Source organism: Giraffa tippelskirchi, chromosome 7, assembly GCF_054371585.1.
Source record: "Giraffa tippelskirchi isolate mGirTip1 chromosome 7, T2T-mGirTip1v1.2.pri, whole genome shotgun sequence".
NCBI lineage: Eukaryota > Metazoa > Chordata > Mammalia > Artiodactyla > Giraffidae > Giraffa > Giraffa tippelskirchi.
In genome coordinates this window covers 133225614-133246750 of record NC_137281.1, presented here as the reverse complement: position 1 = coordinate 133246750, position 21137 = coordinate 133225614, and the positions used below count along the sequence as shown (strand labels likewise).

General features: G+C 35.1%; 1 protein-coding gene across 26 annotated transcripts in view; it reads left to right on the top strand.

Moving 5' to 3' along the window:
- C7H14orf39 (chromosome 7 C14orf39 homolog) overlaps positions 1-21137 on the top strand; it is a 53985-nt gene that overhangs the window by 16360 nt on the left and 16488 nt on the right. For 14 of the 26 annotated variants that reach the window (XM_081509786.1, XM_081509777.1, XM_081509763.1 and 11 more), the window contains 10 exons: positions 1447-1634; positions 1730-1772; positions 3533-3653; positions 4597-4688; positions 5116-5249; positions 6031-6107; positions 11434-11519; positions 11606-11664; positions 15976-16037; positions 20215-20387. In XM_081509786.1, the coding sequence (XP_081365912.1) occupies positions 1447-1634; positions 1730-1772; positions 3533-3653; positions 4597-4688; positions 5116-5249; positions 6031-6107; positions 11434-11519; positions 11606-11664; positions 15976-16037; positions 20215-20387 (1035 nt within the window). The remainder of the gene's footprint in view (positions 1-1446; positions 1635-1729; positions 1773-3532; positions 3654-4596; positions 4689-5115; positions 5250-6030; positions 6108-11433; positions 11520-11605; positions 11665-15975; positions 16038-20214; positions 20388-21137) is intronic. The other 12 variants (XM_081509770.1, XM_081509788.1, XM_081509780.1 and 9 more) reach the window with 3 other exon arrangements.

The window sequence follows — 21137 nt, the reverse complement described above, 5'->3', positions numbered from 1 at the left end:
AGTGTGATATGTGTATCTTGGGTGGTCCTGCACAGCATGGCAGATAGTTCCATTGAGTTATGCCAGTCCTTCACCACAACAAGGCTATCATCAGGGATGAGGCACGTAAGTGTGCTCACAAATCCACCTGTATGAGAACCTTCCCAAGCCTCAACCCCATGCCAAAGTGGGAGTGCAGATAATTGGCTCAGATTTCAGTCCTCCTTCAGGAATAGTGGTTACATGGTAATCTTCCTTTAGCTTTAATTGAGATCTTCTGCAAGCTTTAAGTTGGTATTCTATAATAATCATTCTACCTGTAGATGTAGTTTTGTTGTGTTTATGGGAAGAGATGAGCTCCCTGTCCCTCTACTCTGCCATCTTTTTCTTCTTTCAAGAATATGGTTTTTGCAGTGAACCTGATTGAACATGTTCAGTGTTGTAGGTGAGGACTGGCAAACTCTTTTGGTAAAGGGCCTGATAGTAAATGTTCTAGGCTTTTTAAATGTTAAAGTCTTTGTCACAGCTACTCCAGTCTGATATTTTGGTACAAGAGCAACTTTAGGCAATATGTAAGTATTGTGTTCTAATAAAACTTTATTTATGGACATTTGCAGCTTGATTTTCATCAATTTTGATCTGTCATGAAGTATTATTATTATTCTTTTGATTTTTAAAAACAACTTAAAAATGTAAAAATTGTTCTTAGCTCATAGACTCTACAAAAACAGGTAGCAGGTTAGATTTGGCCCATAGATCATAGTAACTGACTCGTCTTGTAGATCAAGCAAAGTTCAGGTAAGAAGGAAGAGTTAATATCTTTTTTGCAAGAATTGACCATCTCACTCAAGATTAGTTCTTAAAGAGATGACCATTCACCTCTACCTGAGCTATACTGGAGGAGTTCCTCCAGACAGTGCTGAAATTTTCTTGTAAAACAGTTGTGGAGTATGCAAGAATAATTGTGAACCCAAAATTCTGTCACATAGAATGTGATAATTTTAGCTTAGAAAACTGAAGGAGATTTAAAGACATAGTTATAAAGGTAGCTGAACTGGGAAGAATAGAGATTTAGAACTCAGAGAGGATAGAGATTCAAGAAGTCATCAAAAGAACCAGGTTCTGCATTGTCATGTAAGATGAGAAGTGGAAAGAGATCACTAAGTTGGACAAATTAGATCATTGGTAACCTTGGGAAGGGTAGATTCATTATAATGGTGGAAGTAGAATTTTAATTGAAGAGGATTAAGGAGTGAGTAACTCAGGTAGTGAAGAAAAAGAGTAGAGAATTGAACAGTTTAATAGAGTTGAGAAAAGTTTAAAGGGCAGACAGTATTGAGTGAAACAAAAATAAGGAGATTTTTAACTTGTCTTTTATGCTTAATTTAGTAGTCTTTAACAAGTGATTTTAGAAAGTTTTTAGATATACTTTTGTTATATTGACATCATTTCTTTTAATTTTAACAGAAAAATGTACCATGATTATATATGTCAGTATAAAGATGTTTTAAAGCAATACCAACTAAAATACTCAGAAACACCCCTCTCACATGAATATTATGAGAAGAAAAGAGAATATGAAGAAATTCAAAACAGAATGTTGGCATGTACTGAACAACTGAAAATGAATGAAACCATTTTTATGGAATTTTTAGGTATTAATATTTTTGATACATACTGTTTTAATAACATCACCCTTGTAGTGAAAATAATATAATAAATCAATCTAAAATATGGTTTTGTTTTTCAGTGCCTGCTCCCTTTCCATCACTTACCAGTTGGACACTACATATGTATCCACAGTAGTATTTCTACTTCCAATTTTTATTTGATAAGTATTGTTTCTAGCTGTTACTGTGTTTCCCTGTGACTATTACATTGATTTGGCTTTTTGTTTAATTAAAAAATTAAGAGGTTACTTTAAAGGTCATCTGGAATTAGTTTTCATATATGTGCATGTCATCAGAAGCAAGAAATTTTAATGCAAATAAAGTGGAATATGTATTTGTCTTTAAGTGGCATATCTTAGCAACCAAACCAATGAAAAAGTTATTTTGCTTTGTCTTACCAAAGAGTTTCAATTAAATCAATTGATTATTTCTTATTAGGATGGAAGGTGGTAAGGAGGTGAGTCACAATTCATTGGGTATCTACTTTGTGCCAGGAAGTACTCAAGAAGATACAGAGCTTTCTTATAAGGAGCTCACAGTTTGGTGGAGGAAACCAACATGTAAACAAGTAATTCTAATGCAGTGGCATTGTATTAGATGCTTAAGTAATTTTTAATTAGTCTAAATCTCATCTGTTTGTCAAGGAGATCTTCTCCCATGATGAACTTGGAACTTTAATCCTCTTCCAACCTCCACAATCCTTCATATGCTTTCCTATCAGATTATAACTCCACTGTTTGTACTAAGTCTTCTTTATCCCTGCATTCTACCTTGCTTCATTCTGCTTCATCCTAAATCATCCTTTTAACTCCTTTGCTGTTTGCTCTCTTCATGTTTGGGTTTTAGCTTATTCTGTACTTAGTTGTTCATTTGCTGCTGATCTAATACATTGCCACTGCATGAGAATTACTTGTTTGCATGTCTGTTTCCTCTACTAAACTGTGAGTGTTTTAACTTTCAGTGGAAAGAGAGGTTGGTGGTAGATGCAGAAGGCACAGCAGGGGTTTAGGAACTTGGATTGTAGAAACAGATGAGACATAAGATTGTTAGACAAACATGAAGAGGTGATGAGAGAGGTGGTGGGGAGAGTTGAAGATTAAGAGTTAAATGTCTATATCTAAAAAATTTAAATTGATATTATGATAACAGCATAGTGTTACAAATAATGTTCATTTGAAATTTTATATTCTAGCATATAAATCATAAATTTTAGTGAAATAGGAAAGGTCTGGCAAAGATTTTCTCTGGAGTTCTTGTTCATTAGCACTGTTCTATACATTTAAAAATTTTCCTAATTGATTGCAGAGTAACTTAGAAAATTGTAGAAACTAGTAATCATGCAGAATGTTTGTTAGCAGCTGAGAGATTCTCTACTTCAAATTGAGTGTAAATCTAGTTCAAGCAGAAAGTTCAAATGGAAGATACAGCTCTCTTTTGAGTTCTCCTGGTGCACAGATGGACCATAAAGAGCAAGAAAAGGAAGATTGAGTGGATTTTTAATGTTGTTCTTGGAACAAATTATAGTAACCGAAGCAGTTAAGTTTGGACTTGATTATGTTCATCATGCCAAATGACATGATAAACTTGGGTGAAAAATAAAAGTAAAAAACTTCCCTGTGAAAAAATGTAACTGAAAGAAAAAATCCTAACATGTATTTTGATGAAATGTTATTTTTAATCTGAGTATATAATGTAGACAAACAGTAAATTGACAGTTTGCCAGATGTTTGTACTAGTCTTTCTGCTGTTTTCAGATATTGTTATTCATATTGCATATATGATACATATATAATTAATTTTACATAATACTAATTATTTTTGATATAGTACTTATATTATAAATGTGAAAGTTATTTATATAACATAGTTCCTTAACATAAAAGGGTTCATTTGAGATATAAAACACAAGATATTCTTAAACATGCTAACCAGTTTTCCAAAAGATCATGTGAATTGAAGAAAGAAGTAGATGACATGGAAATAGAAATTAATTATTTAAACCAGGTATTAGTTTTGTTATATGTTTCTAATATGTGTGGTAATGTATAAGTGTAACGGTATGTTAGATGACAGTCTAAGAAGAGCTATTTCTAAAGCAACTCAATAATTTACTTGCCTCAGATTACCTTTGGAGCCAAAATGTTTTTAGGTATTGAATATATTCAACTCTGAGTTTTGGGAAATACTTTAACTCTCTTTGAGTGCTAAGGAAAGAAGATAAAGAGCAGGTTGGAGCTTAATAGTAGGTATTTAAAGGCATTAACAGAGCTTACAGCAGTGCTGTCAAAAAGGAAAACAAGTTAATAAATGATTTTAAAAACTTAATCTAGAAAATTTATGACTGCAATCTTTATAAATCTAGGCCAGAACTAGTTTTTTAGCCTTTAAGATTGATGATACATGGTATTTTCTTGAATATATTTTTACTGTCATCTATTGAAATGTGGCTTTAATTGATGAGTATGAGAGCCACTAAAGTCACTTCCAAATTTTGAGAAAAAGTTGAATGGCTAATTTTCTAAATTTTATGAAAATTGTGTTAAAGATAGTATAATTATCATCCGTAGGTGTGAGGTTCCACATAACAGTAATATCATTTTATTAAGAAGAAAGTGGGTGTCACTTTCTTTAAAATATATAGAACTATTGGACATCTCTATGTAAGGAATCAATGTCTACATTGCTTCTGATTGTCCTTTTTAAAAAGAATGAAAGTTGATTGAAATCTAGGTTTCCTAATGGAGTTGTAAGGAAAAATAAAAGGAGTATGATTTATTGTTAATTTTGACTGTTTTAGTAACTTTAACTAAAAGATTGTTAGTACTACCAAAAATATAAATCTTGTGATTATGTAGAAAAAAATCATATTCATTAGTTAAGATAACCAAATGTTTCTTAATGCTTTGCAGGTATTTATTTTGTTTTGCTTTGTCATTTTTCTTTTTAGCAGATTGCAAGATATTATGAAATGAAGAATCTTCCAGAAACTCTAGAAGAAAAAAATAAAAATGCAGCAAAGAGAAAGGAATTGAAAGAAAGGTATGGTGGTGGTTTAGCCACTAAGTTATGTAGGACTCTTTGTGATCCCATGGACTGGAGCCCACCAGGCTCCTTTGTCTATGGGATTCTCTAGGCAAGAGTACTGGAGAGAGTAGCCATTCCCTTCTCCAGGGGATCTTCCCAACCAGGGTCTCCTGCATTGCAGGCAGATTCTTTACCATTTTAGCCACCAGGGAAACCCCGAGAGAAAGGTATAGGTCAAATTTAAAATGAGACTTTCTTTATGTGAACAGATATTCTACATTTAAAATTGATTACATATTCTATAAATTTGAGTTTTAGCTATATAATATCTAAATATCTCTTCTAACTTTAAAATATGCTAATTTTTACTTATATTTTTACTAATTTACTTTAATTTTTACTAATATTTAATATTATTAATATTATTCACTCTTCTCTTTAGAATTTTTGAAAAAGATCCACAACCTGTACTTACGTTGAATAAAACCCCTCAAAACAGTCAATTATTTCTTCCATATGAATCTCAGAAATTAGTCAAACAGATAAAGATGCATTCTTCAGAACCAAGAGTTGTAGGTATAGTATCTGTTTATTATTCAAAAACTTAGTTTTATTTGAGAACATATAAAAGAAGAAATAGAAAGGAGAAATTTTAGTTATCATGTGGTGTAAGCAAGAGCTAACAATACTGGAGACTTATAGACTCATAAAGTGCCACTTTGGTTCTTTCTGAGAGCAAGCAAGATGTGCCTTCTATATATAACATTTTTCTTTTTGAGAGAGAAATCACTCAGGATGTTTTTTTAAAAAGAGTTTTAGTCTGATTTCCAGCTATCAGAGGAGGATGAATAATTATATATTTTTCATTTGAGAGGTTGTATTATCAGTATATATGATTAAAGTCACTCAGTTGTGTCCAACTCTTTGCGACCCCATGGTGGTGAGACTTGTGGTAATGATATTGTGACATAGTCATAATCATGTCGAATCATGTTTTATTCAATGGATAGACTAACTACATTGTGCTAGGTTAACTACACTAGTTGTTTTATTCCCCAGTCATTTACATCACCACTCTTTGTTCTTTGGTTCCCCATTATAAAGATGTAGTTTTTAAAATATAATTTAAAAAATTACTTATTTCTTTTTAATCAGCTGTTTTTCATTTTACATACATGGTTATTATAGTAGCTATATATTGAAGAATTAAGATTATATAATAATTTCATAATTCTTTACTTTAAATTAAATATTTTGTAAATTGATTTTTTAAATTACAAGGTTAGGTTAAATGTTGGACATGACATTTGATTCTATTTCTGGAATTGATTTGAAGTTGTACAATTTAATAATCTAGATAAAAAAGAAGAAAGTTCTGTGAGGCAGTCAAAGCTTGCCAGTATTGACTTCAAGCAAAAAGAAGATGATGCACATGTAGGTATTTCTTTTTTAATAGTACAAATTAAATGCTTGCATCAAATGATACAGTGAATGTACTGCATTTAGGGTGTGTGTGTGTGTGTATGTGGGTGTGTTATAAATATATTAAACTAGCCATTAGTACAATCTCAGGATCTGAAAAACTTAAGAGTTTTGTATGGTAGTCTGAGCATATACTATAGCCTTCTCCTTTACTTCTAAAAATAAAAGATATTTGAAAATATCAATCCCTGTACCCAATAGACCAAAGTCTAAAAGGAATTTCTAAAGGAATTAGATTGAAGAGGGAAATTGTGGCACCATCTCCATAATGTCATCATTTCTTGAGTTCCATTGGTGTTTTCTTTTCCTGCTATCCTTATGCTAAGCTTTTACCTCAAGGTTATTTCATGGTCAGAATCTAACCATTACAACTTCTATCATATCTTTCTTCTAAGGAGGAAAGAAGAAGGGGAAAAAAAGTCTAGTTGAGTCAGTCTCATTTTTAAGGATCTTTCATGAAAGCTCCTTAAACAATTTATGTTAATGTTTCATTGACAAGAACTTTGTAACATGGTTACCTCTATCTGCAGAGAGGTTGACAAACATGATGCGCTTTTTGTTTGTTTGCTTTTTAAATCAGAACATAAAGGAAATGTAGATTTTGAAGAGGATAGAAAACTAGCAGTTTCTGCCAACAAGAATGAATCAAGTAGATGAAAAATAAGTAAGGATGTAGAGGATCTAAGACAAATAGTAAACTTTGTGCCCAACATACACGTAATCCAGTTAAATTTTGTTTGCAGTATTCACCAAAATTGACTACTTATTAGAACAAAAAGGATATCTCCTCCAATTCTAAAAAGCTGCTATCTTCACTAACCACAAAATAAAAAAAGTTAAGTTAAACAAAATATAGCCTTCTCCTCAAAAAACTATTTGGTTGAGTAAAAAGAAATTCACATGCTTTCAAATTACTTTTGAGTTATAGAAGAAATCAAAGTAGAATTTAAAAACTATTTAAAAAGATACTAGAAACCCAAACCTGTGAAATGTAGCCAAATTGGTCTTCAGAGAGAAGTTTATGTTTGAAAACAAACATATTAGAAAATAAGGAAGATTAAAATCAGCCAAACATTAAGTATTAATCTGAAATGTTGAACTTAAAGTATGAAAAGCTTAACTTAAAATACAAAAATAAAATAATAAAAGCAAAAAAGTAGGAATTAACAGAGAAAAGCACAAGTTTATGACATTTAAAAATTGGATTAATTAATATAGCCAAACGCTAAGTTTCAGCAAGCATACAGAAAAAAAGAGAAGTCCCCCCTCAAACAAGAAAAGTATAAAGTGGGGGAAAAGTGTGTATCACTACACCTGTGAAAGAAATCTTTTCAAAGTCCTAAGATGATACTATGTAAAATTATATACCAGCAAACTTGAAAATTTAGGTGAGATGGACAATTTTTTGAACAATATAAATTGTTAGACTAAAAAAGAAAAACATGAATAAATCAATAACTTAGAAGAAACAAATGTAAATTAAACTGACATGTAAATAAATGCCTGTTTCCCTCTTTTCTCCCTTATTTTCCTCCCTTTTCCCTCTACCACATATGCCCTTCAGAACACTTCAGACTCATTTTTTCAGGTGAATTCTATCAAATCTTAGATCAGAATTTCTCAATTGTGACACTGTTGACATTTTGGATCAGATAATTCTTTATTGTGGGGTTTCCCAGAGAAAAATTTAATTACTGTAATGATTCACTAGAGTACAATAGCACCTCATCTGCAATTTATGACAATAAAAAATATCTCTAGATATTGTCAAATGTCTCTTGAGAGGCAAACAAAGATCATGGCATCTGGTCCCATCACTTCATGGCAAATAGATGAGGAAACAGTGGAAACAGTGACAGACTTTATTTTCTTGGGCTCCAAAATCATTGCAGATGGTGACTGCAGCAACAAAATTAAAAGACACTTGCTTCTTAGAATAAAAGCTATAACACACCTAAAAAAAAAAAAGCTATGACAAACCTAGACAGTGTATTAAAAAGCAGAGAGATTACTTTCCCTACAGAGGTCTGTGTAGTCAAAGCTATGGTTTTTCCAGTAGTCATTATGGATGTGAGAGTTGGACCATAAAGAAGGCTGAACGCCAAAGAATTGGTGCTTTTGAACTGTGGTGCTAGAGAAGACTCTTTGAGAGTCCCTTGGACAGTCAGGAGATCAAACCAGTCAGTCCTACAGGGTATCAACTCTGAATATTCATCAGAAGGACTGATGCTGAAGCTGAAGCTCCAATATTTTGACCACATGATGCGAAGACCCAACTCACTGGAAATAAGACCCTGATCCTGGGAAAGATTGAAGACAGGAGGAGAAGGGGACGACAGAAGATGAGATGGTTGGATGGCATCACTGACTCAATGGGCATGAGTCTAAGCAAGCTCTGGGAGACGGTGAAGGACAGAGAAGCCTGGCCTGCGGCAGTTCATGGAGTCGCAAAGAGTTGGACATGACTGAGCAACTGAACAACAACAACAAAAGCAAAATAAAAATGACAGAATTAAGACCAATGGCTGTTATGACAAAAATAAATGGATAAACTTTCCTAATAAAGATATTTTAATTACAGGTAAAATAAGAAAAATCAGTAACTCTTCAAAATGAGTGATTCAGGGGAGAATGAAAGACTTGAAACAGTATAAACATTAGTGAAGCAGTGATTTAAGCATTACATAAAATTTAAAGTTAAAAATGATACATTAGTTCTACCATATGTGTCATACATGTTTTAAAAAGAAGGTTTCAGGATTTACTCTTTTAACTTGTTTTCCTTTCCTGTATTCAATTTCAGAGGGTATAGGGGATTTAGAGAAACAGACATAAGTTAATTGCATCCAAATACTGCATCCAAGTACTGCAGCAGTACTTGGATACAATCTAAAAAATGACAGAATGATCTCTGTTCGTTTCCAAGGCAAAACGTTCAATATCACGGTAATCCAAATCTATGCCCTTACCAGTAACACTGAAGAAGCTGAAGTTGAACAGTTCTATGAAGACCTACAAGACCTTCTAGAACTAACACCCAAAAAAGATGTCCTTTTCATTATAGGGGACTGGAATGCAAAAGTAGGAAGTCAAGAAGCACCTGGAGTAACAGCCAAATTTGGCCTTGGAGTACAGAATGAAGCAGAGCAAAGGCTAATAGAGTTTTGCCAAGAGAGCGCACTGGGCATAGAAAACACCCTCTTCCAACAACACAAGAGAAGACTCTACACATGGACATCACCAAATTGTCAACACTGAAATCAGATTGATTATATTCTTTGAAGCCAAAGATGGAGAAGCTCTATACAGTCAGCAAAAACAAGACCAGGAGCTGACTGTAGCTCAGATCATGAACTGCTTATTGCCAAATTCAGACTTAAATTGAAGACAGTAGGGAAAATCACTAGATCATTCAGGTATGACCTAAATCAAATCCCTTACAATTATACAGTGGAAGTGAGAAATAGATTCAAGGGATTATATCTGATAGAGTGCCTGATGAACTATGGATGGAGGTTCATGACACTGTACAGGAGACAGGGATCAAGACCATCCCCAAGAAAAAGAAATGCAAAAAAGAAAAATGGCTGTCTGAGGAGGCCTTACAAATAGCTGTGAAAAGAAGAGAAGCAAAAAGCAAAGGAGAAAAGGAAAGATATACCCATTTGAATGCAGAGTTCCAAAGAATAGCAAGGAGAGATAAGAAAGCCTCCCTCAGTGACCAGTGCAAAGATATAGAGGAAAACAATAGAATGGGAAAGACTAGAGATCTCTTCAAGAAAATTAGAGATTCCAAGGGAACATTTCATGCAAAGATGGTCACAATAAAGGACAGAAATGGTATGGACCTAACAGAAGCAGAAGATATTAAGAAAAGTTGGCAAGAATACACAGAAGAACTATTCAAAAAAATCTTCACGACCCAGATAATTACGATGGTATGATCACTCATCAAGAACCAGACATCCTGGAATGTGAAGTCAAATGGGCCTTAGGAAGCATCACTACAAACAAAGCTAGTGGAGGTGATGGAATTCCAGTTGAGCTATTTCAAATCCTGAAAGATGATGCTGTGAAAGTGCTGCACTCAATATGCCAGCCAATTGGGAAAACTCAGCAGTGGCCACAGGACTGGAAAAGGTCAGTTTTCATTCCAATCTCAAAAAGACAATGCCAAAGAATGCTCAAACTACCGCACAGTTGCACTCATCTCACATGCTAGTAAAGTAATGCTCAAAATTCTTCCAGCCAGGCTTCAACAATACGTGAACCGTGAACTTCCAGATGCTCAAGCTGGATTTAGAAAAGGTAGAGGAACCAGAGATCAAATTGCTAACATCCATTGGATTATCCAAAAAGCAAGAGAGTTCCAGAAAAACATCTGCTTTATTGACTATGCCAAAGCCTTTGACTGTGTGGATCAACACAAACTGTGGAAAATTCTGAAAGAGATGGCAATACCAGACCACCTGACCTGCCTCTTGAGAAGTCTGTATGCAGGTCCAGAAGCAACAGTTAGAGCTGGACATGGAACAACAGACTGGTTCCAAATAGGGAAAGGAGTACATCAAGGCTGTATATTGTCACCCCGCTTATTTAACTTCTATGCAGAGTACATCATGAGAAATGCTGGGCTGGAATAAGCACAAGCTGGAATCAAGATTGCCAGGAGAAATATCAATAACCTCAGATATGCAGATGATACCACCCTTATGGCAGAAAATGAAGAGGAACTAAAGAGCTTCATGATGAAAGTGAAAGAGGAGAGCGAAAAAAGCTGGCTTAAAGCTCAACATTCAGAAAACTGAGATCATGGCATCTGGTCCCATCACTTAATGACAAGTAGATGTTGGTGATGGACAGGGAGGCCTGGCGTGCTGCAGTCCATGGGGTTGCAAGGAGTCGGACATGATTGAGCGACTGAACTGCACTGAACATAAATTAATTAGATTAAGAATTAAGATTCACTTGATTAATCAAGAATAAGGAAGATAAAATTTTAAGTTTACCTTAAGTGTAGATATACTATCCGGCATAGTAATTATAATTTTCAAAAACATCAAATTCCTTGAGACTCTTAAACCTTTCTGTTTCCCAGTGTTTGGCTAAATGTTTTGTATGCAGTGGTTTCATTTAATGTTTGTACTCATCAATGTTGATAATAATAGTGATGATGAGGTGGGTGACAATGTTCTTTGAGAGCCCTGAGTAGCCATGGCAAGCAAACCATTTTATTGTTTTTTATAGTCAATTCTAATGCTTAATTTCTTTTGTTCAGGTATTGAATGACTCTGCTGTGAATAACCATCCAAAGTGTACACGTGTTACGGCTTTGAAAAATTCACAAAATGTTATGCAGTTCAGGTAACCTTTAAAAATAGGAAATTGACTTGTTTTCTGAAATAATCAACTCAGTAAATAATATAAAAATGTTGTTTATTGTATTTTAGATTAGTAACCCCACAGAAACAATCAAATTGCAATCAATGGTTGGAAAAGAGAGATACAGGTATTTGCCATTTATATTATTCCTAAGAAATAGGAGTAATAAGTTATATCAGATTTTTATGCTAGTCAGATAAATTATTTGGATTGTTTGCATCTCTGGCTAACTCATCCTGCATGCCTGGTTTTAAAATACATTTTTCTTAAATATAAAACAAATACACTTATTGTAGAAAATTTGGAAAATGGAGAAAAATATAAAAGAAGCAAAAATACCAACCACTGAGATATAACTGATACTACACATACTATTGTATATTTTTTTCCCTATGCATATCTGTGTTTCTTTTTTCTTTTTGTTTGTTCCTTAAAATTTGTAACATACTATGTATATTACTTTGTATCTTTTTCTTTCCACTTGATATGCCCTTGAGGATATTTTTCCATGCCATTAAATAGATTTTATTTGTGATGACTTATGTCTTTGCATGGATATGCTTTAATTTATTTAGCAGTCTCTCACACTGAATATTTTATTTCCAGATTTTTTTTTGCTGTAATAAATGATGCTACTATATTCTTTTATATAAATATTTTTCTTAGATTATTTTCTTTGAATAAATCATAGAAAGGTCACAGGATATATATGTATAAATTTATTATCCTAGAATCAAGTAGCTCTTAGAACTTTGATGCATCCTTGAGAGACACAGACTCCTTCTCTATCTATGTGTGTGTATATATATATATACTGTATGCATACATATATATGTATATATAAAATATATAATATATCATAGAGACACACACATACACATATATATATTTATTTGTATATATATATATATATATGTATATATATATATATATATAGTTGCCCCTGATGCAAGGAACTTACTCATTGGAAAAGACCCTGATGCTGGGAAAGATTGAAGGCAGGAGGAGAAGGGGACGACAGAGGATGAGATGGTTGGATGGCATCACCAACTCGATGGACATAAGTCTCAGCAAGCTCCGGGAGTTTGTGATGGACAGGGGAGCCTGGCATGTTGCAGTCCATGGAGTCGTAAAGAGTCGGACACAACTTATCGACTGAACTGACTGACTGATAGTTGCCCATTCAGTTCGGTTCAGTTCAGTCGCTCAGTTGTGTCCGACTCTTTGCGACCCCATGAATTGTAGCACACCAGGCCTCCCTGTCCATCACCAACTCCCGGAGTTTACCCAAACTCATGTCCATCGAGTTGGTGATGCCATCCAACCATCTCATCCTCTGTTGTCCCCTTCTCCTCCTGCTCCCAATCCTTCCCAGCATCAGGATCTTTTTCAATGAGTCAACTCTTCGCATGAGGTGACCAAAGTATTGGAGTTTCAGCTTCAGCATCAGTTCTTCCAATGAACATCCAGGACTGATCTCCTTTAGGATGAACTGGTTGGATCTCCTTGCAGTCCAAGGGACTCTCAAGAGTCTTCTTCAACACCACAGTTCAAAAGCATCAATTCTTCAGGGCTCAGCTTTCTTCACAGTCCAACTCTCACATCCACACATGACTACTGGAAAAACCATAGCCTTGACTAGACGGACTTTTGTTGACAAAGTAATGTCTCTGCTTTTTAATATGCTATCTAGGTTGGTCATAACTTTCCTTCCAAGGAGTAAGTGTCTTTTAATTTCATGGCTGCAATCACCGTCTGCAGTGATTTTGGAGCCCCCCAAAATAAAGTCTGACACTGTTTCCACTGTTTCCCCATCCATTTGCCATGAAGTGATGGGACCAGATGCCATGATCTTAGTTTTCTGAATATTGAGCTTTAAGCCAACTTTTTCACTCTCCTCTTTCACTTTCATCAAGGATGGGGAGGGAGGTGGGAGGGGGGTCCAGGAAGGGGAACACATGTATACCCATGGCTGATTCATGTCAATGTATGGCAAAAACTACTACAATATTGTAAAGTAATTAGCCCAACTAAAATGAATAAACTTCTTTTAAAAAAAAAAAAAAAAGAAGCTCTTTAGTTCTTCTTCACTTTCTGCCATAAGGGAGGTGTCATCTCCATATCTGAGGTTATTGATATTTCTCCTGGCAATCTTGATTCCAGCTTGTGCTTATTCCAGCCCAGCGTTTCTCATGATGTACTCTTCATAGAAGTTAAATAAGCAGGGTGACAATATACAGCCTTGATGTACTCCTTTTCCTATTTGGAACCAGTCTGTTGTTCCATGTCCAGTTCTAACTGTTGCTTCCTGACCTGCATACAGACTTCTCAAGAGGCAGGTCAGGTGGTCTGGTATTGCCATCTCTTTCAGAATTTACAACAGTTTGTATTGATCCACACAGTCAAAGGCTTTGGCATAGTCAATAAAGCAGAAATAGATGTTTTCCTGCAACTCTCTTGCTTTTTCAATGATCCAGCAGGTGTTGGCAATTTGATCTCTGGTTCCTCTGCCTTTTCTAAAACCAGCTTGAACATCTGGAAGTTCACGCTTCATGTAATTAGGCTATATAAAAGTCTTTATCTCTTCTTGACTTATTTTGAAATTTTAAAAAATGATTCATTCTGGCAGTAAATATATGCATAGCCTGAATGGTCATATAATATACTATAAGCCAATTCCTCTCACTCTCAATATAGAATTCAACCAAGACAATATGCTTAGATGGATATTCCTCCTACTTTCTTCTGGAAAAAGGATTATGACTTATCTATCCAGGTGATATATTTCACCTGTTTATAATCCTCTGTATATGCTAAGCTTACAGAGTGTTAGACAGGGAGGAATGGATAATCTCTAGGAACAATATACCCCCTAATACAGATACATGGGGAAATGTATGTATCTGGCATAGTCCTAGCTGCCATTGAGCCTATATGGTGAGGCTCTACACTCAACAAGGAATATAATTATCTTAGAAGAAGAAAGATTCTCTTCAACAATCTCCAAGCCTATCTTTTGAAGAAGTTAATATATGGTGAAAGTAGTAGTGTGATTCATGCAAGAGGCAAACCTATAAAGCTTTCAGATGACCAAATAGGAAAACTTCTGTTCAAGATAGGAGAGAATTTCTTAAAACCCAATCATAAAAGAAGTATTGATAAATTTGGCTATATTAAAATTAAGAATTTCTGTTAATCAAAAAACACTATAAAAAGAATGGGAGGCAAGAGAATATATTTTTAATAAACAAAACTGTCAAAGGACTAGTTTCCAAAAATGTGTAAAAAACTTCTACAAACCTAGAAGAAAACTACAGACAACCCAATTAGAAACATGTGCAAAATAATTACGAATAGGCATTTCAAATAGAGAAACTTTTGTGGCAGATAAACATCTTTAAAAAATGTTCAGCAAATAGGAAACTGAAAAATAAACCCACAATGAGATATCTTTATACCTCCATCAGATTAGCAAAATTGGGAAGGTCTGACAATGTTCAGTGTTGATGAGAATGTAGGACAATTAAAACTCTCATAATTATTGGTAGAAACTTTTAATATGTCATTTATAAATAACTCATTGAATTATAACTAAATTATAATTGGAACTCATAATTTTGTCCTGTGGAATTGAATAATTCCCTAGAGTAGCTCAGGATGGCCAGTTGCCACAACAAAAATTGGTGAATAGTTTCAAAATTAAAATTGGAGAATAGTTTAACATCTGATAAAATGGAAGATACACATACCCTATATTTTGTAATTCCACTCCTAGATATGTACCTAGAGAAATACAAGTACATACATACAAGTAATACATGTAGAAGAGTGTTAAAATCATTGTTTGTAATAGCCTCATAACAGAAACACCCCAAATGTCCATCTGTGGTTGAATGGATAGAGTGTGTTACATTGTGTTGTGTTTGTATAATGGAATACTTTACACCTATAAAAATAAGCAGGCTATGCCTATATGCAACAATATAGATGAATCTCATAAGAGTGTACTAAACCAAAAAAAGCATGATAAAGAGCGCATACATTATTATTTCATCATATAACATTTTAAAACAGGAAAAAGTATATTGCTTAGGTGATAAACTGATAAAGCAAATTAGGGTAATGATTATCACAGAAGTCAGGATGGTGTTTACCACTGAGAAGGAGGCTATGGGGAATATGGGGCCTTTTGGAGAACTCATAATGTTCTGTTTCTTTACCAAGGTGGCAGTTACATGGGGTGTTCTCTTTATAATTTTGTTAAACTGTTCATGTAGGTTTTATTCTCTTATCTTTACATATTAGATTGAAGTATCTAAAATTTCCATTTTTATAGACCAAGAGCAGTTAAATATTGGCAGTTTCATATGGTTTAATTTGTTTTATTTACAATTAAATTTCAAAAAGCAAAAATAGTTTGTTCTCATATAACAAACAGATGCTGAGTGTGGAGATAAAGGGACAGTAAGACAATTGCAAGAATCAAAATGTCCTTCACAAGTAAGTCAAATGTTTTGTTTTTAATTTCTAAGCAGAGTATTCTAATTCAAATATTGTCTTCATTTTAATTTCAGATTTGGGATAATGAAGCTTCTTTATGTGAGGTCTGGATGTTATTAGCTTAGTAATCAAGTTGCTGTGATGTTACAGATTCTAGTCCTTGGAGGAGTTATAGATTTAAAAGTGAAACCACAAAAAGTTTACATGAAATATTTAAAAAATTGTCATTAATAATTGACTATATATAGTGATCAGAGAAGGCAACGGCACCCCACTCCAGTACTCTTGCCTGGAAAATCCCATGGATGAAGGAGCCTGGTAGGCTACAGTCCATGGGGTCGTTACGAGTCAGACACGACTGAGCAACTTCACTTTCACTTTTCACTTTTGTGCATTGGAGAAGGAAATGGCAACCCACTCCAGTGTTCTTGCCTGGAGAATCCCAGGGATGGTGGAGCCTGGTGGGCTGCCATCTATGGGGTCGCACAGAGTCGGGCATGACTGAAGAGACTTAGCAGCAGCAGCAGCAGTGATACGACAACAACTAAATTATAACTGAAGAAGAAATTTTGTTTGGTAAGATTGAATTATTAGCCAAGGCTGCCACAAAAATATCTTCAAAATATTTTTTAATAGTAGATAGCTTTAGTGATTATAGGTGTAGGCAGTGTACTGTAGCTACTAAGGGATAAAACAAGAGAAACAACAGTAGTATTCTACTAAAGAAATACAGGTAAAAAACACACTTAGATTTTTTTGCTGGAGTTCAGTTCAGTCACTCAGTCGTGTCTGACTCTTTGCGACCCCATGAATTGCAGCACGCCAGGCCTCTCTGTCCATCACCAACTCCCAGAGTCCACCCAAACCCATGTCCATCAAGTCGGTGATGCCATCCAACCATCTCATCCTCTGTCATCCCCTTCTCCTCCTGCCACCAATCCTACCCAGCATTAGGGTCTTTTCCAATGAGTCAACTCTTCGCATGAGGTGGCCAAAGTATTGGAGTTTCAGCTTCAACATCACTCCTTCCAATGAACACCCAGGACTGATCTCCTTTAGGATGGACTAGTTGGATCTCCTTGCAGACCAAGGGACTCCCAAGAGTCTTCTTCAATACCACAGTTCAAAAGCATCCATTCTGCGGCGCTCAGCTTTCTTCACCGTCCAACTCTCACATCCATACATGACCACTGGAAAAACCACAGCCTTGACTAGACGGACTTTTGGTGGCAAAGTAGTGTCGCTGCTTTTAAATATGCCATCTAGGTTGGCCATAACCTTCCTTCCAAGGAGTAAGCATCTTTTAATTTCATGGCTGCAGTCACCATCAGCAGTGATTTTGGAGCCCCCCAAAATAAAGTCTGACACTGTTTCCACTGTTTCCCCATCTATTTCCCATGAAGTGATGGGACCAGATGCCATGATCTTAGTTTTCTGAACGTTGAGCTTTAAGCCAACTTTTTCACTCTCCTCTTTCACTTTCATCAAGAGGCTCTTTAGTTCTTCTTCACTCTCTGCCATAAGGGTGGTGTCATCCGCATATCTGAGGTTATTGGTATTTCTCCCAGCAACCTTGATTCCAGCTTGTGTTTCTTCCAGCCCAGCGTTTCTCATGATGTACTCTGCATATAAGTTAAATAAGCAGGGTGACAATATACAGCCTTGACGTACTCCTTTTCCTAATTGGAACCAGTCTGTTGTTCCATGTCCAGTTCTAACTGTTGCTTCCTGACCTGCATACAGGTTTCTCAAGAGACAAGTCAGATGGTCTGGTATTCCCATCTCTTTCAGAATTTTCCATAGTTCATTGTGATCCACACAGTAAAAGACTTTGGCATAGTCAATAAAGCAGAAATAGATGTCTTTCTGGAACTCTCTTGCTTTTTCGATGATCCAGTGGATGTTGGCAATTTGATCTCCGTTTCCTCTGCCTTTTCTAAAACCAACTTGAACATCTGGAAGTTCACAGTTCACGTATTGCTGAAGCCTGTCTTGGAGAATTTTGAGCATTACTTTACTAGCATGTGAGATGAGTGCAATTGTGTGGTAGTTTGAGCATTCTTTGGCATTGCCTTCTTTGGGATTGGAATGAAAACTGACCTTTTCCAGTCCTGTGGCCACTGCTGAGTTTTCCCAATTTGCTGGCATATTGAGTGCAGCACTTTCACAGCATCATCTTTCAGGATTTGAAATAGCTCAACTGGAATTCCATCACCTCCACTAGCTTTGTTTGTAGTGATGCTTCCTAACACCCACTTGACTTCACGTTCCAGGATGTCTGGCTCTAGGTGAGTGATCACACCATCGTGATTCTCTGGGTCGTGAAGATCTTTTTTGTACAGTTCTTCTGTGTATTCTTGCCACCTCTTCTTAATATCTTCTGCTTCTGTTAGGTCCATACCATTTCTGTCCTTTATTGAGCCTATCTTTGCATGAAATGTCCCTTTGGTATCTCTAATTTTTTTGAAGAGATCTCTAGTCTTTCCCAATCTGTTGTTTTCGTCTATTTCTTTGCATTGATCGCTGAGGAAGGCTTTGTTATCTCTCCTTGCTATTCTTTGGAACTCTGCATTCAGATGGGTATATCTTTCCTTTTCTCCTCTGCTTTTCACTTCTCTTCTCTTCCCAGCTATCTGTAAGGCCTCCTCAGACAGCCATTTTGCTTTTTTGCATTTCTTTTCCATGGGGATTGTCTTGATCCCTGTCTCCTGTACAGTGTCACGAACCTCTGTCCATAGTTCATCAGGCACTCTGTCTATCAGATCTAGTCCCTTAAATCTATTTGTCACTTCTGCTGTATACTCATAAGGGATTTGATCTAGGTCATACCTGAATGGACTAGTGGTTGTCCCTACTTTCTTCAATTTAAGTCTGAATTTGACAATAAGCAGTTCATGATCTGAGCCACAGTCTGCTCCTGGTCTTGTTTTTGCTGACTGTATAGAGCTTCTCCATCTTTGGCTGCAGAGAACATAATCAATCTGATTTCGGTGTTGACCATCTGGTGATGTCCATGTGTAGAGTCTTCTCTTGTGTTGTTGGAAGAAGGTGTTTGCTATTACCAGTGTGTTCTCTTGGCAAAACTCTATTAGCCTTTGCCCTGCTTCATTCTGTACTCCAAGGCCAAACTTGCCTGTTACACCAGGTGTTTCTTGACTTCCTACTTTTGCATTCCAGTCCCCTATAATAAAAAGGACATCTTTTTTGGGTGTTAGTTCTAGAAGGTCTTGTAGGTCTTCATAGAACCATTCAACTTCAGCTTCTTCGGCATTACTGGTCAGGGCATAGACTTGGATTACTGTGATATTGAATGGTTTGCCTTGGAAACAGAGATCATTCTATCGTTTTTGAGATTGCATCCAAGTGCTGCCTTTTGGACTCTTTTGTTGACCATGATGGCTACTCCATTTCTTCTAAGGGATTCTTGCCCACAGTAGTAGATATAATGGTCATCTGAGTTAAATTCACCCATTCCAGTCTATCTTAGTTCGCTGATTCCTAGAATGTCGATGTTCACTCTTGCCATCTCCTGTTTGACCACTTCCAATTTGCCTTGATTCATGGACCTAACATTCCAGGTTCCTATGCAATATTGCTCTTTACAGCATCGGACTTAGGGATGCAAATAAATTGTTTCCAAATGGGATTTGGTAACAAACATTTGAGAAATCATATTCCTAGCTTACCAAATGATATAAAGGGGAGTTAGTATTCAAGTTCTCAGTTTTGTAGGGAAACTAGTATAATGAATTTATAAGGGCAAAAAATGCAAAAAATATAGCCAATGAGAATAAGATTGCCCTTTTCTTTCAAGGAGGTATACAAATCTTGACCCAGAGCACAAGGTGGAAATTTTGAAAGGAAAATTATTTCTAACCATTTTTCTTCATCAATCTGAGTATTTCCTGGTTATGAGTTAATTTTTTCAGGTAGGGATAGGTGAGATAGAGCTGGGAAGAAAAAAATTAGAAAATTGAAAATAATTATTCTCCTGTTTGCTGACAGATATATTTTGGTATCACTTTCACTAATTATTCTTATTTCACTTATTTTATTTATGAAGTGATAACATCATATGTTAATATAGATGTTTTTAACCTCACATATTTTTATGTATGTGAGTTTATTAATGCAATGATATTCCTTTTTATAGTTTTCTGTTACTTTGAATTTGCAGATTACATATGCAGAACATTTTGGGAAGCCAATAGAAAGTAATAGTGAGGAATTAGAAGAAAGGGCTGGGATTTTTCCACCAACTCCTGAAATTCCTCTATTTTTAAGAACTCCTGAAGATGTAAAAACACCTGACTCTGTGGAGAAATTACCTAAAACCCCCTCATTTGAAATGTAAGATTTTAATTAATTATTATAATGAAAGAACCTATATATTTTGAATTATGTAAATAATTGATAGGAATAGTAAAATGCTTAATACTTCTAACTTTAAAAAGTTTTCTGTTATGGAATATTTCAAATATACAAAGGAGAGAGATTAATATAATGAACTCTTATATACCTACCAGTCTGCCATCTCATTTCATAGACCTTCTTCCCCATTTTCCCTGAAATGTTTAGCTGAAGGTGGCATGGATCCTGAGTACCTATCAAGTTCACTATTATAAGATTTAAGATTTTCAGAAGAATAAAAGATGTATGGAAAATATTAAAATGTCAAGCTAAAAAGTTACTATCACATTTGGTAGATTGTGGACATCATTGAATAATATTCCAGCAGTCATTTTGCCTTAATGTTGTAGTGTCTTAAACAAAAACTGCCATTATTTATGTAACTTTGGTTGGCATAAATAGCTCTAACATCATTATTTAACTTTGGAAACCATAGATGTGTAGTTTACAGCCAAAAAACAAATGCTATATTTAAGCTTTTTGTTTAGTTCAATCTTTTCTTTGATGCTGAATCCTGGGATTCTTCTAAAATATGTGTCAAATAGATTTCACTTCATCAGGAATCTCTCTCCTGTGTTCTACTCTGTATTTTAAATTGCTAGTAAGATTTTTATGTATAAATGTTATGCTGTTGACTCAAACACAGGATGTTCAAAATGGAATTTATCTTCAAATCTGGGAACTGTTAAA